This window comes from Somniosus microcephalus, unplaced genomic scaffold (assembly GCF_052327205.1).
Source record: "Somniosus microcephalus isolate GS21.2 unplaced genomic scaffold, FLI_Smic_1.0 unresolved_chr1, whole genome shotgun sequence".
NCBI classification, from domain to species: domain Eukaryota; kingdom Metazoa; phylum Chordata; class Chondrichthyes; order Squaliformes; family Somniosidae; genus Somniosus; species Somniosus microcephalus.
The window spans coordinates 163743902-163759256 of NW_028225179.1; the positions used below are offsets into that span (position 1 = coordinate 163743902).

At 51.4% G+C, this 15355-nt stretch overlaps 1 protein-coding gene across 1 annotated transcript in view; it reads right to left on the minus strand.

Annotated features, from left to right (window-relative positions):
• Positions 1-330: 330 nt before the first annotated feature.
• LOC147096445 (nuclear factor 7, ovary-like) overlaps positions 331-15355 on the minus strand; it is a 34123-nt gene continuing 19098 nt past the window's right edge. Inside the window, exons 3-6 of the mRNA XM_085975233.1 lie at positions 11292-11525; positions 2999-3021; positions 2766-2881; positions 331-883 (exon numbers count right to left, since the gene is read on the minus strand). Of these exons, the coding sequence (XP_085831359.1) occupies positions 336-883; positions 2766-2881; positions 2999-3021; positions 11292-11525 (921 nt within the window). The 3' untranslated portion in view covers positions 331-335. The remainder of the gene's footprint in view (positions 884-2765; positions 2882-2998; positions 3022-11291; positions 11526-15355) is intronic.

A 15355-nucleotide genomic window follows, 5' to 3' on the forward strand; every position in this document is an offset into this window, starting at 1 on the left:
GAATACCTCTTAATGTCTCTTCACTTCTCTTTTGTTCTTTCATCCCCCATTTCCCAGCCCCCAAACTGGCCTTTTAATCTGTTTCATTTCCTGTGTTTTTTCAGTCCTGACGAAGGGTTTCAGCCTGAAACGTTGACTCTATTTCTCTCTCCACCGATGCTGCCCTGGCCTGCTGAGTTTTTCCAGCATTTTCTGTTGTTATTTCGGATTTCCAGCATCCGCAGTATTTTGCTATCTTACAATTGGGATCGTTCGTCACACCAGGAGTCAAAGACATCCCAGAAGTGAATCGGAAACAGATCCTCAAAATCAGACAAGCAGAGACTTCGCGGGTTTTACAAGCGTTTAATGGGGCAGATTCTCAAAGGTTCGGCATTTCGACCCCCCTCCTTCAAATAGGGACTGAAGAACGGATAGAGTTTCTCAGTGAAAGTGTGAGTGAAAGTGTGGAGATGGGACATGTTGTCTGCATTGTAAAATGACACCTGTCCGCCCTCATAGTCCAGGTACACCCCGATCTTCCGGGGCTTCACAATCAGAGGGAGGCGGGTAAGAGGCGAGGTGACGGCCCAATATTCATTTCCGTTCCTCAGTATCACTGTCCAGTAGCCGGTCTCTGGCGTCGACGCGATCAGCCCTTTCCTGCTGACGGTCTCTCGGGCCACTCCCAGGTCCCAGGCCGTCTTGTTCCCCACCTCCACCTCCCAGTAGTGTCTCCCCATCATGAAGCCGTCAAACCCCAGGACGCAGACGCAGGAGTTGAACCTCTCCGGGGTGTCGGGGAGATCCTGGCGCTGGTCCCCGAGCCTCACGCTGGTCAGGTCCTCGGACAGGATGAGGTTAGGCTGGGCTGTGCTGGGGTCCAGAGTCAGGGAGGCTGGAGCTGAGGGAATGTCAAAAAATTGTGGCTGTGAACAACAGACCCAATCTCCCAGCTTTTTTAAGCGGGCGCCTTGGCACTCCCACTCCACCACCTCCAAGCTCCCCTCCAAGTCACGCACCATCCCGACTTGGACATAAATCGGCCGATCCTTCATCGTCACTGGGTCAGAATCCTGGAACTCCCTCCCTAACAGCGCTGTGGGAGCACCTTCACCACACGGACTGCAGCGGTTCAAGAAGGCGGCTCACCACCACCTTCTCAAGGGGCAATTGGGGATGGGCAATAAATGCCATGAGTTCTAACAGCGCCTGTTATAAATCTAATCATTCATCAAGAAACTACTCGTGAAATAACGCTGGACGGCCAGCTGGTGGCGCCGTCCAAGGAGTATAAATACTCAGGCGTCGGCCCCAGCTTACCAGGGACATTTTGTAAGACAAGGAACTAGTGAAGTACAACTAGACCTCCGTGTTCTGAAACAAACCAAGTGTGTAGTGAGTTTCATTACGTCAGCGCCTACATCCTGAGATTAAGTTGAAATAAAACATTTGCATTGTGCTCAATGTACTGCCCTGTGTGGAACTCGCCCCTACAAACCAGGACTGTGCCAGGTACAGAGGCGCCACCACCCTGTGGTTCCTCACCCAAGGGGTCATTCTTTATGCGTTGATGGCGAGTAACGGCTGGTTGTGTTCGGCCCCACCGCCAAGTCCAACATAGTGGTTAGCACTGTTGCCTCACAGCGCCAGGGACCCGGGTTCAAATCCCGCCTCGGGTGACTGTCTGTGTGGAGTTTGCACATTCTCCCCGTGTTTGCGTGGGTTTCCTCCGGGTGCTCCGGTTTCTTCCCACAGTCCAAAGATGTGCGGGTTAGGTTGATTGGCCATGATAAAAATTGACCCTTAGTGTTAGGGGGGATTAAATACGTGGGGTTACGGGGATAGGGCTTGGGTGGGATGGCTGTCGGTGTAGGGACCGGGTGCTAGGGTTTGGATGATCAGCCATGATCTCGTTGAATGGCGGAGCAAGCTCGAAGGGCCGAATGGCCTACTCCTGCTCCTATCTTCTATGTTTCTATCCACACACATAGCCTGTCCAGGTGGGGCGGGGAGAGGGGGGATCCATCACCAGACAGGGATCAGCAGTGGCTTATTTCCCGACCACCCCGCGCCCCCCCCTTCACTATCTCAGGGGAGATGAGGCCCATCATAAAACCCCTAACATCAACCAGCCGAGAACCGTCAGCTCAGCACCGACTGCAACCTGGGAGTTTCCTAATAAGACTCCGTTCTAACCCTGGACCAGTACTTGCACTGACTGAGCTATGGGTTACCCCAGTCACACGTTCTAATATTAACCTGTGCTCGCTGACCTACACTGGCTCCCGGTTCGGCAACGCTTCTATTTTCAAATTCTCATCCTTGTTTTCAAATCCCTCCATATCTCTGTAATCTCCTCCAACCCCACAACTCCACCCCCCCCCCCCCCCCGAGATATCTGCGCTCCTCTAATTCTGCCCTCTTGAGCATCCCCGATTTTAATCGCTCCACCGTTGGCGGCCGTGCCTTCAGCTGCCTGGGCCCTAAGCTCGGGAATTCCCTCCCTAAACCTCTCTGACTCTCTACCTCTCTTTCCTCCATTGAGACGCTCCTTAAAACCTACCTCTTTGACCAAGCTTTTGGTCATCTGCCCCCGTAATATCTCCTTAATGTGGCTCAATGCCAAATTTTGTTTTTTAAATGTGAAGCGCCTTGGGACACTTTACGATGTTAAAGGCGCTGTATAAATACAAGTTGTTGCTATTGAAGCTGCTCTAACTCCCTGCCACTGATCTGAATTATCGAAGGTTCTGTAAATGAATACAAGCTTCTGTTGGTTTTACCTGGGCTGATGATGTCTAACATCTCCTTCCACGCTGCGTATTGTAACGGTCCTTTGAATATTCCCAGGGGCAGGTCCACATGGACCAATGGAACAAAGTTATACTCTTCACTCCTCCTGTAAAGAGCAAACAGTCGACTCGGTAACTTAGTAACATTTGTTCAACTGCACTGACCTTATGTATGAAAGGAGGATGTGGGGTGGGGTGGAGAAACAGACGAGGTGTTGTCTTACCTCCTCTTCCGACACGTCTCCTCCTAAAACAAACCAGAAAGACAGGCCTGAGCTCACAGTGCGGACACAGTGTTAAAGTCAGACTGCAAGGAGCCCCCATCGGACCCACAGCACACAATGTTACTGACGTTACTACAGCGTAAATACATTCAGCACCGCTACCGGGCAAAGCAGTGCAGAGCGACAGCGAACGCGGCGCAAGTTCAAGGAGACGGGCAAACTAGATCGGTGCAGCAGCTGAAATGCTAGCACACTGCCAGGAGAGGGCGATCCAGGCCCTCTATCCTGGAGCAACGTCACGGGAGGTCAACTCGCATTATAAATACGCTTCGGTGCTGTACGGAGAGGGTGCTGCATTGCCGGAGGTACCACCTTTCAGAAGAGACGTCAAACCCCAACTCAGGCGGATGTATAAGATCCCCAGGCTCCAATCAAAGAAGAGCAGTGACAATTGACACCTCTAAAAAAAAAACCCAGATTATCTGGTCATTTATCACATTGCTGCTCGTGGGATCTTGCTGTGCACAAATTGGCTGCTGCGTTTCCCTGCATTAGAACAGTGGCTACACTTCAAAAGTGCTTCATTGGCTGTAAAGCGCTTTGGGACGTCCTGAGGTTGTGAAAGGAACTGTGTAAAGACAAGTTCTTTCTCTCTGACACAACTATACTGCATCACAGTCCCCTGATTGCCTAAACCTGAACGTTAACAGGATTATTAAGGAAAAAAAAAGGTGAAAGGAATGGAGGGAAACTCAGTCATTAATAGGGCATGTGATCTGTCACACCACAGCTTCTCATAAGAATATAAGAAATAGGAGCAGGAGTAGGCAATTCGGCCCCTCGAGCCTGCTCCGCCATTCAATGAGATCATGGCTGATCTTCTCCATCAACTCCACTCTCCCGCATATCTCTTGGTTTCTTTAGCATCCAAAAGTCCTTCGATCTCTGTCTTGAATATACTCAACGACTGAGCCTCCACAGCCCTCTGGGGCAGAGAATTCCAAAGATTCACCACCCTCTGAGTGAAGAAATTTCTCCTCATCTCAGTCCTAAATGGCCGACCCCTTATTCTGAGACTGTGACCCCTGGTTCTAGACTCCCTAGCCAGGGGAAACATCCTCCCTGCATCTATCCCTGTCAAGCCCTGTAAGAATTTTGTATGTTTCAATGAGATCACCTCTCATTCTTCTAAACTCTAGAGAATATAGGCCTAGTCTACTCAATCTCTGCTCATAGGACAATCCCCCCATCCCAGGAATCAGTCTGGTGAACCTTCGTTGCAACTCCCTCTATAGCAAGTATATCCTTCCTTAGGTAAGGAGACCAAAACTGTCCACAATACTCCAGGTGTGGTCTCACCAAGGCCCTGTATAATTGCGGTAAGAATTCCATAAGGAATCACGGGAATGACTATAGCTTGCTGCACGCTTACCACAGTTTCTCACAGAGTCTTGGAGACCGTGATTAATCTCTTACATAGAAGACTAGCTGAAGTGCCCGGCGGTGCCGAGGCTTTTTCGAGGGAATGTTGTTGTTGGAAGAGAGAGAGAGAGCGACTGGGGGGAAGAGAGAGAGCGACTGGGGGGAAGAGAGAGCGCGACTGGGGGGAAGAGAGAGAGCGACTGGGGGAAGAGAGAGAGCAGCTGGGGGGAAGAGAGAGAGCGACTGGGAGGGGGAGGGGAGGGGGGGGAAGGGGGGGAGGCGAGGGGAGGGGGGGGGAGGGGGAGGGGGAGGGGGGGGAGGGGGGAGGGGGGGAGGGAGGGGAAGGGAGGGCGGTGGGGAGGGGAGGGGGGAGGGCGGGGGGGAAGGGAGGGCGGGGGGGAGGAGGGGGGAAGGGAGGGGGAAAGGGGGGGGGAAAGGGAGGGCGGGGGGGAAGGGAAGGGAGGGGGAAAGGGGGGGAAGGGAGGGCGGGGGGGAGGTGGGGGCGGGGGGGGAAGGGAGGGCGGGGGGGGAGGGGAGGGCGGGGGGAGGCGGGGGGGGAAGGGAGGGCGGGGGGTAGGGAGGGGAGGGAGGGCAGGGGCCCCCCCCCGAGGGTCGCGGCCCCCCCGAGGGTCACGCCCCCCCCCCGAGGGTCGCGGCCCCCCCCCCCCCCCCCCCGAGGGTCGCGGCCCCCGCCGAGGTGAAGACCGCCGATTGCGGCTGTGCGAGACGGCCGGCGGGGCCGGTTGCCAGGGTAACGCTGGACGCTCAGCAGGCCCCGCCCCCCGGCCGAGCCAGAGAGAGACGCCGCGTCTCAGCTCCTGCTGCGCGCGCACCCTAGCGGCGCTGGGCTGAGGCTCGGCCCTCCAGCCTTCGAGTGGGGCCGGGAGGTGCCTAGCTCGGGGCGTGGGTGCAGAGGAGACGCCGAGGCTTCTAGGCCTACCTGGAAAAACGGGGAAAGGTAGGAAAATTAATGAGATTAGATAAGTTAATTACTTTCTAAATCATTTTTTTTAAAAAACAATATGGCCTAGAAATTGAGTGCCCTTAGCGCCGATTTTGCTGGCGCTAGAGGGTCCTAGCGCTGCAATTGGCGCCGGCGTCGAAATTGCCTGGGGCCCTTCCGCCGCGGTTAGACCGGTAGCGCTGCGCCTGGCACCGATGACGTCATCGGTGTGCGCAGCGTCCCGGTTGCCATGCCGACGGGCCCCCAGCGCCGAAATTCAGTTGCGGCCGCCTCGCCCGTGGCAGCCGCAACTAAGACTCTGGCAACAGAGTCTTACAAGTCTTTGCGCCGGCGCATTAAAGGCCCCGCGGCGGCCGGCCGCTTTCCCGCCGGCCGCCTGGCCGCAGCTCCCTCCCCGGACTTCCCCCCCCCCCCCGGAACAGAAGCAAGCCCGGCACTTGTCCGAGGTGCCGGGCTCATTTTTAAAAAGATTTTCGCGGGCCGCGGCCGGGTGCAGGCAGCTCCTCCTTAAGGGAAGGAGGAGGCCTGCACTTCCCGAGCCTGCCGCACCGCATCGGGTGCCGCAGCGCCGGAATTGCGGCGCGAAACGGCAGTTAGCGCCGATTTACCGCCGCAAAGACCCTTCAGTAGCGCCGGCAGCCGTTTGGGCGCGGCCCTGCTGAATTTTTGGCGCGCGCAGGGGGACTTAGCGCCGGCACTAACTTCCGGCGCTAAAGCCCTGGCTAAGCCAAAACTCAATTTCTAGGCCTAAATCATTTTTTTTTTAAAACAATATGTGTTTTAAAAGCAACGTTTTTTTTTTAAGACGCAGAAAGCGGGAAAAAGAAAGGAAAAGTTTGGAATCAAGATGGCGGCGACTCACCTCAGTTCAGAAGGATAAGGCCCGGCCACACACGCACCGATTGGCCCGGCGGCACACGCCAGCAACCCGGCGTACGATTGGTCGAGCTTGAGGTCACTCTGTCGCTAATGAGCGGATAATGAGATGCTAATGAGCGGAATGTTAAAGTTTTTGGGATACCGCGGGCGCGATTTTAGCCCGGCCGAAACGTAAAATACGCTTAAAACCGTCTCGGAAGCGTAAGCTTTCTTTGGAGGTAACGCGCGCGTAGGTACGCCCTGTAACTTTCGAGCGCATAGCCGACAGACGCACACGCGATGACAGACAGAATGACAGACAGACAGACAGAAGTACCGATTAATATATATATAAGATGATAGGAGCAAGAGTAGGCCATTCGGCCCCTCGAGCCTGCTCCGCCATTCAATTGAGATCATGGCTGATCATCCAAATTCAGTACCCTGTTCCTGCCTTCTCCCCATATCCCTTGATCCCTTTAGCCTTAAGAAATATATCCAACTCCTTCTTGAATATATTTAATGTATTGGCCTCCACTGCCTTGTGTGGTAGAGAATTCCACAGGTTCACCACTCTCTGGGTGAAGAAATTCCTCCTCATCTCTGTCCTAAATGGCTTACCCCTTATCCTTAGACTGTGACCCCTGGTTCTGGACTCCCTGACCATCGGGAACATCCTTCCTGCATCTAGTCTGTCTAGTCCTGTTAGAATTTTATAAGTTTCAATGAGATCGCCTCTCAATCTTCTAAACTCCAGCGAGTATAAGCCCAATCGACCCAATCTCTCTTCATACGTCATTCCTGCCATCCCAGGTATCAGCCTGGTGAATCTTCGCTGCACTCCTTCCATGGCAAGAATATCCTTCCTCAGATAAGGCGACCAAAACTGCACACAATACTCAAGATGCGGTCTCACCAAGGCCCTGTACAACTGCAGCAAGACATCCTTGTTCCTGTACTCAAACCCTCTCGCTACGAAGGCCAACATAACATTTGCCTTCTTAACCGCCTGCTGCACCTGCATGCTTACCTTCAGCGACTGGTGCACAAGGACACCCAGGTCTCGTTGCACTTCCCCTTCTCCCAATCTATTGCCATTCAGATAATAATCTGCCTTCCTGTTTTTGCCACCAAAGTGGATAACCTCGCACAGTGAGGGAGACGTTCAGCTCCGGCACGCCGGGTGCAGGTTGGGAGTGCGCGTCAGGAAGTCCACTGTTTCCCAGAGGCAGAATCAGAATTGGATTTTTTTTTTAATTTTTTTAAAAAGGGACACCGAGCCAACACGGGAGGTAATAGGATCAGAGGGTCCTTGGTGTGCAAGGGAGCTAGATGTAATATCTCCAAGTTTGCAGACGACAGCATGGTGGCATAGTGGTTAGCACTGTTGCCTCACAGCGCCAGGGACCCAGGTTCGAATCCCGCCTCGGGTGACTGTCTGTGTGGAGTTTGCACATTCTCCCCGTGTTTGCGTGGGTTTCCTCCGGGTGCTCCGGTTTCCTCCCACAGTCCAAAGATGTGCGGGTTAGGTTGGTTGGCCATGATAAAAATTGGCCCTTAGTGTTAGGGGGGATTAAATACGTGGGGTTACGGGGATAGGGCTTGGGTGGGATGGCTGTCGGTGTAGGGGCCGGGTGTTAGGGTTTGGATGATCAGCCATGATCTCGTTGAATGGCAGAGCAGGCTCGAAGGGCCGAATGGCCTACTCCTGCTCCTATCTTCTATGTTTCTATGTTTCTATGACACAAAGCTGGGTGGGCGTGTGTGCTGTGAGGAGGATGCCGAGAAACACCAGGATGATTTGGACAGGTTGGGTGATTGGGCAGAAGCATGGCAGATGCAATATAACGTGGATAAATGCGAGGTTATCCACTTTGGTGGCAAAAACAGGAAGGCAGATTATTATCTGAACGGCAATAGATTGGGAGATGGGGAAGTGCAACGAGACTTGGGTGTCCTTGTGCACCAGTCGCTGAAGGTAAGCATGCAGGTGCAGCAGGCAGTTAAGAAGGCAAATGGTATGTTGGCCTTCGTAGCGAGAGGGTTCGAGTACAAGAACAAGGATGTCTTGCTGCAGTTGTACAGGGCCTTGGCGAGACCACACCTTGAGTATTATGTGCAGTTTTGGTCGCCTTACCTGAGGAAGGATGTTCTTGCCATGGAGGGAGTGCAGCGAAGATTCACCAGACTGATACCTGAGATGGCAGGAATGACTAAAGAGGAGAGGTTGGGTCGATTGGGCTTATACTCGCTGGAGTTTAGAAGAATGAGAAGGGATCTCATTGAAACTTATAAAATTCTAACAGGACTGGACAGACTGGATGCAGGAAGGATGTTCCCGATGGCGGGGGAGTCCAGAACCAGGGGTCACAGTCTAAGGATAAGGGGGTAAGCCATTTAGGACAGAGATGAGGAGGAATTTCTTCACCCAGAGAGTGGTGAACCTGTGGAATTCTCTACCACAGAAGGCAGTGGAGGCCAATTCATTAAATATATTCAAGAAGGAGTTAGATATATTTCTTAAGGCTAAAGGGATCAAGGGATATGGGGAGAAAGCAGGGACAGGGTACTGAATTTTGATGATCAGCCATGATCTCATTGAATGGCTGAGGGGCCGAATGGCCGAATGGCCGACTCCTGCTCCTATCTTCTATGTTTCGATGTGCATGTCCACAGATCCCTGAAGGCAGCAGGACAGGTAGATAAGGTGGTTAAAAAGGCATATGGGAATCTTAGATTCTATGCCACGGCTAATGAAGGCAAGAGCAGGGAGGTTATGATGGAGCTGTACAAAACACTAGTTAGGCCACAGCTGGAATAGTGTGTGCAGTTCTGGTCGCCACACTATAGGAAGGATGTGATTGCTTTGGAGAGGGTGCAGAGGAGATTTACCAGGATGTTACCTGGACTGGAGCGTTTCAGCTATGAAGAGAGACTGGACAGGCTGGGGTTGTTTCCCTTGGAGCAAAGAAGGCTGAGGGGGGGACCTGATTGAGGTGTACAAAATTATGCGGGGCATAGATAGGGTAGATAGAAAGAAACTTTTCCCCTTAGTAGAGGGGTCAGTAACCAGGGGGCACAGTTTCAAGGTAAGGGGCAGGAGGTTTAGAGGGGATTTGAAGAAAATCTTTTTCACGCAGAGGGTGGTTGGAATCTGGAACTCACTGCCTGAAAGGGTGATAGAGGCAGGAACCCTCACAACATTCAAGAAGCATTTAGATGAGCACTTGAAACGCCATAGCATACAAGGCTACGGACCAAGTGCTGGAAAATGGGATTAGATTGGACAGGGCTTGATGGCTGGCACGGACATGATGGGCCGAAGGGCCTCTTTCTGTGCTGTATAACTCTATGACTCTATGAAAGGTGACCAATGGCTGGGCCGACGAGGTGGGTTTTAAGGAGGGTCTCAAAAGGGGGCACAGGAGACGGAGAGGCTTGGGGAGGGAGCTCCATGGCTAGGGTCTAGGTGGCTGATGGCACGGCCACCAATGGTGGGGCAAGTGGTGGACAAGAGGCTGGACTCAGAGGAATGGAGAGTTCGGGGGGCGGGGGGAAGGGTGGGGCTGGAAGAGTCGTCAGAAAATTATGGGTTGGAGTGGGGAATTCCTGATGGGCATTCCAGGCTTGTACCCAAAGCTGAAGCAAGAGGAATCCAGGAATTAAAAACAGAAAATGCTGGAAATACTCAGCAGGTCAGGCAGCAGCTGTAGGGGGAGAAACAGAGTTAACGTTTCAGGTCGATGACCCTTCGTCAGAACTGGAAAAAGCTGGAGATGGAACAGGTTTTTAAGCAAGTGTAGAGGGGCAGGGAAAGGGGGGGCGGGGGAGGAAAGGACAAAAGGGAAGGTCTGTGATAGGATGGAAGGCAGGAGAGATTGAGACAAAAGTGATGATGGTGCAAGGCAAAAGGAGGTGGTAATGGGATAAGTTACGAAACAAAAGATGGCTCTAGATGAAGTGTAAATGGCACTGGCCGAATGAAAGACAGCTGCCATGTGGGAGAGGGGAAAAAAGGATAGGGGCAGAGGTTATGGTCTGAAATTGTTGAACTTGATGTTGAGTCCAGAAGGCTGTAAAGTGCCTGACATAAGCAAACTACTAGGCACTTGGTCTAAGCGTTAAACAAAGCTTTAATCAACTGTTTTGACCTCCATGGTGTGTCCTTCACCAGTTCCTGTTAAGAATGTCCCGCGCAAGCTGGGCCCGTGCCCGAGTATTTATGCTCTCCCTGGACAGCGCCACCCGTAGGCCGCTCAGTATTATTTCATAAGTCTTTCTTTCAGGAATGACTGATTCAGGTCAGTGCCCAATCGAAAGATGAGGTGCTGTTCCTCAAGTTTACGTTGAGCTTCACTGGAGCAATGTATCTGAGGAAGGATGTTCTTGCCATGGAGGGAGTGCAGCGAAGATTCGCCAGACTGATACCTGGGATGGCAGGAATGATGTATGAGGAGAGATTGGGTCGATTGGGCTTATACTCGCTGGAGTTTAGAAGAGTGAGAGGGGATCTCGTTGAAACTCATAAAATTCTAACAGGACTAGACAGATTAGATGCAGGAAGGATGTTCCCAATGGCAGGGGAGTCCAGAACCAGGGGTCACAGTCTAAGGATAAGGGGTAAGCCATTTAGGACTGAGATGAGGAGGAATTTCTTCACCCAGAGAGTGGTGAACCTGTGGAATTCTCTACCACAGAAGGCAGTGGAGGCCAATTCATTAAATATATTCAAGAAGGAGTTAGATATATTTCTTAAGGGATATGGGGAGAAGGCAGGGACAGGGTACTGAATTTGGATGGTCAGCCATGATCTCATTGAATGGCGGAGCAGGCTCGAGGGGCCAAATGGCCGACTCCTGCTCCTATCTTCTATGTTTCTATGTAAGAGGCCGAGGATGGTGAGGTCCGAGTGGGAGTGGAGCGGAGAATTGAAGTGACAGGCGAGCGGAAGCTCGGGGTCACCAGAGAATTCCAGGCTTGTCTGGTCGTTTAGCTACATTTGCCTGACTACATGCCGTCGCATTGAATTAACAGCACACTCTTGCTCACCTTCAGGAAGGTGAATGCGTCTTGCTGATCCATTCTTAACTGTAGCTTGGATAACTTCTGCTGTAAGACAGCTAAATTCTCCTGAATCCCCCGCAGATTTTTCTCCATTCGCTGCGAGATCCACTCCTCCTGCTCCGACAGCTCCCGGATCAAACTCTCCTCTCTGTCCTTGAGAATCTGGTGCATCTTAGCAAACTGAGATGTGATGTGGCTCTGCAGACTGCTCGCCTGTTTCTAGAACACGAAGCATAAATCTTAACAACCGCAAGAATTTAAAACAAAAAAGGGAGGAAGACTGACGGGTGGAGTGCTGCACTGCCGGAGGTGCCGTCTGCATAGAAACATAGAAGATAGGAGCAGGAGTAGGCCATTCGGCCCCTCGAGCCTGCTCCGCCATTCAATGAGATCATGGCTGATCATCCAAACTCAGTACCCTGTCCCTGCTTTCTCCCCATATCCCTTGATCCCTTTAGCCTTAAGAAATATATCCAACTCCTTCTTGAATATATTTAATGAATTGGCCTCAACTGCCTTCTGTGGTAGAGAATTCCACAGGTTCACCACTCTCTGGGTGAACAAATTCCTCCTCATTTCTGTCCTAAATGGCCTATCCCTTATCCTTAGACTGTGACCCCTGGTTCTGGACTCCCGACCATCGGGAACATCCTTCCTGCATCTAGTCTGTCCAGTCCTGTCAGAATTTTATAAGTTTCAATGAGATCCCCTCTCATTCTTCTAAACTCCAGCGAGTATAAGCCCAATCGACCCAATCTCTCCTCATACGTCATTCCTGCCATCCCAGGTATCAGCCTGGTGAATCTTCGCTGCACTCCCTCCAGGGCAAGAACATCCTTCCTCAGATAAGGCGACCAAAACTGCACACAATGCTCAAGGTGTGGTCTCACCAAGGCCCTGTACAACTGCAGCAAGACATCCTTGTTCCTGTACTCGAACCCTCTCGCTATGAAGGCCAACATACCATTTGCCTTCTTAACCAGGTGAGACGTTAAACTGATGCCCCCGTCTGCCTCTCATGTGGACGTAAAAGATCCCACAGCCAGGATAGGAAGGGGAGCAGAGGGAGATCTCTGGACCAATATTTATCACCTCAACCAAACATCACCAAATCAGATGATCTGGTCGTCATCACATTGCCGTTTGTGGGATCTTGCTGTGTGAAAACTGGCTGCCGCGTTTTCCTACATTAACAACAACTACTTGCGTTTATATAGCGCCTTTAACGTAGCAAAACGTCCCAAGGTGCTTCACAGGAGTGCCAGAAGACAAAATTTGACACCCAGCCACATAAGGAGAAATTAGAGCAGATGATCAAGGCGATTTAGACAGGTTGAGTGAGTGGGCAAATACATGGCAGATGCAGTATAACGTGGATAAACGTGAAGTTATCCACTTCGGTAGGAAAAACAGAAAGGCAGAGTATTATGTAAATGGTGATAGATTGGGAAATGTTGATGTACAAAAGGACCTGGGTGTCCTTGTACACCAGTCACTGAAAGCAAGCATGCAGGTGTAGCAAGCAGTTAGGAAGGCAAATGGTATGTTGGCCTTCATTGCAAGAGGATTTGAGTACAGGAGCAAGGATGTCTTACTACAGTTGTACAGGGCCTTGGTGAGACCACACCTGGAGTACTGTGTGCAGTTTTGGTCTCCTTACCTAAGAAAGGATATACTTGCCATAGAGGGAGTGCAGTGAAGGTTCACCAGACTGATTCATGGGATGGCAGGACTGTCGTCTGAGGAGAGATTGGGGTTGACTAGGCCTGTATTCACTGGAGTTTAGAAGAATGAGAGGGGATCTCATAGAGTCATAGAGTTATACAGCACAGAAAGAGGCTCTTCAGCCCATCGTGTCCACGCCGGCCATCAAGCCCTATCTATTCTAATCCCATTTTCCAGCACTTGGTCCGTAGCCTTGTATGCTGTGGCGTTTCAAGTGCTCATCTAAATGAGCAGATGATCAAGGCGATTTAGATAAGTTGAGTTAGTGGGCAAATTCATGGCAGATGCAGTTTAACGTGGATAAATGTGAAGTTATCCACTTCAGTAGGAAAAACAGAAAGGCAGAGTATTATGTAAATGGTGATAGATTGGGAAACGTTGATGTACAAAGGGACCTGGGTGTCCTTGTACACCAGCCACTGACAGAAAACATGCAGGTGTAGCAATGCTGTGAGGGTTCCTGCCTCTACCACCCTTTCAGGCAGTGAGTTCCAGATTCCAACCACCCTCTGGGTGAAAAAGTTTTTCCTCAAATCCCCTCTAAACCTCCTGCCCCTTACCTTGAAACTATGCCCCCTGGTTATTGACCCCTCTACTAAGGGGAAAAGTTCCTTTCTATATACCCTATCTATGCGCCTCATAATTTTGTACACCTCAATCAAGTCCCCCCTCAGCCTTCTCTGCTCTAAGGAAAACAACCCCAGCCTGTCCAGTCTCTCCTCATAGCTGAAGCGCTCCAGCCCAGGTAACATCCTGGTGAATCTCCTCTGCACCCTCTCTAATGCAATCACATCCTTCCTATAGTGTGGCGACCAGAACTGCACACAGTATTCCAGCTGTGGCCTTACTCTGGTTTTGTACAGCTCCATCATAACCTCCCTGCTCTTATATTCTATGCCTTGGCTAATGAAGGCAGGTATCCCAAATGCCTTTTTAACCACCTTATCTACCTGTCCTGCTGCCTTCAGGGATCTATGTACATGCACATCAAGGTCCCTCTGATCCTCTGTCCTTCCTAGGGTCCTACCATTCATTGTGTATTCCCTTGCCTTGTTAGTCCTCCCACTTCACCTCACACTTTTCAGGGTTAAATTCCATTTGCCACTGTTCTGCCCATCTGGCCAACCCGTCTATATCGTCCTGTAGCCTGAGGCTTCCCTCCTCGCTATTTACCACTCCACCAATTTTCATGTTATCTGCGAACTTACTGATCATACCTCCTACATTCATATCTAAATCATTAATGTACACTACAAACAGCAAGGGACCCAGCACCGATCCCTGCGGTACACCACTGGACACAGGCTTCCAGTCACAAAAACAACCTTCGACCATCACCCTCTGCCTCCTGCCACTAAGCCAATTTTGGAACCAATGCGCCAAATTGCCCTGGATCCCATGGGCTCTTACCTTCTTGACCAGTCTCCCATGTGGGACTTTGTCAAAAGCCTTACTGTAGTCCATGTAGACTACATCAACTGCACTACCCTCATCCACACACCTAGTCACCCCCTCAAAAAATTCAATCAAATTGGTTAGACATGATTTCCCCCTGACAAAGCCATGCTGACTATCCTTGCCTCTCCAAGTGGAGACTAATTCTGTCCCTCAGAATTTTTTCCAATAATTTCCCTACCACTGATGTTAGGCTCACTGGCCTGTAATTCCCCGGTTTATCCCTACTACACTTCTTGAATAATGGTACTACGTTAGCTGTCCTCCAGTCCTCTGGCACCTCCCCTGTGGCCAGAGAGGTTCTGAAAATTTGTGTCAGAGCCCCTGCAATCTCCTCCCTTGCCTCACACAGCAGCCTGGGATACATCTTGTCTGGGCCTAGGGATTTATCCACTTTTAAGCCCGCTAAAACCGCTAGTACCTCCTCCCTCTCAATGCTAATTTGTTCAAGTATATCACAATCCCCCTGCCTGATTTCTATGCCTACATCGTCCTTCTCCATCGTCCTTCTCCATAGGCGGAAGTCACACCCCCATCCACATCCATGGGGCTGTGGTGGAAAGGGTGGACAGCTTTAAGTTCCTCGGAGTCCACATCACGGAAGACCTCTTCTGGTCCCTCAATACCTCCTCTCTGGTGAAGAAGGCCCAGCAGCGCCTATATTTCCTAAGGAGGCTGAAGGGATGTAACCCGTCACCCCTGATCCTCTCTAACTTTTACCGCTGCACAATAGAGAGCATCCTGACAAACTGTATCACAGTATGGTATGGCAGCTGTAGCTACTATGACCGGAAAGCCCTGCAGCGGGTAGTCAAAACTGCCCAACGCATTACCGGCACCCGGCTACCGACCATAGAGCACATATACCA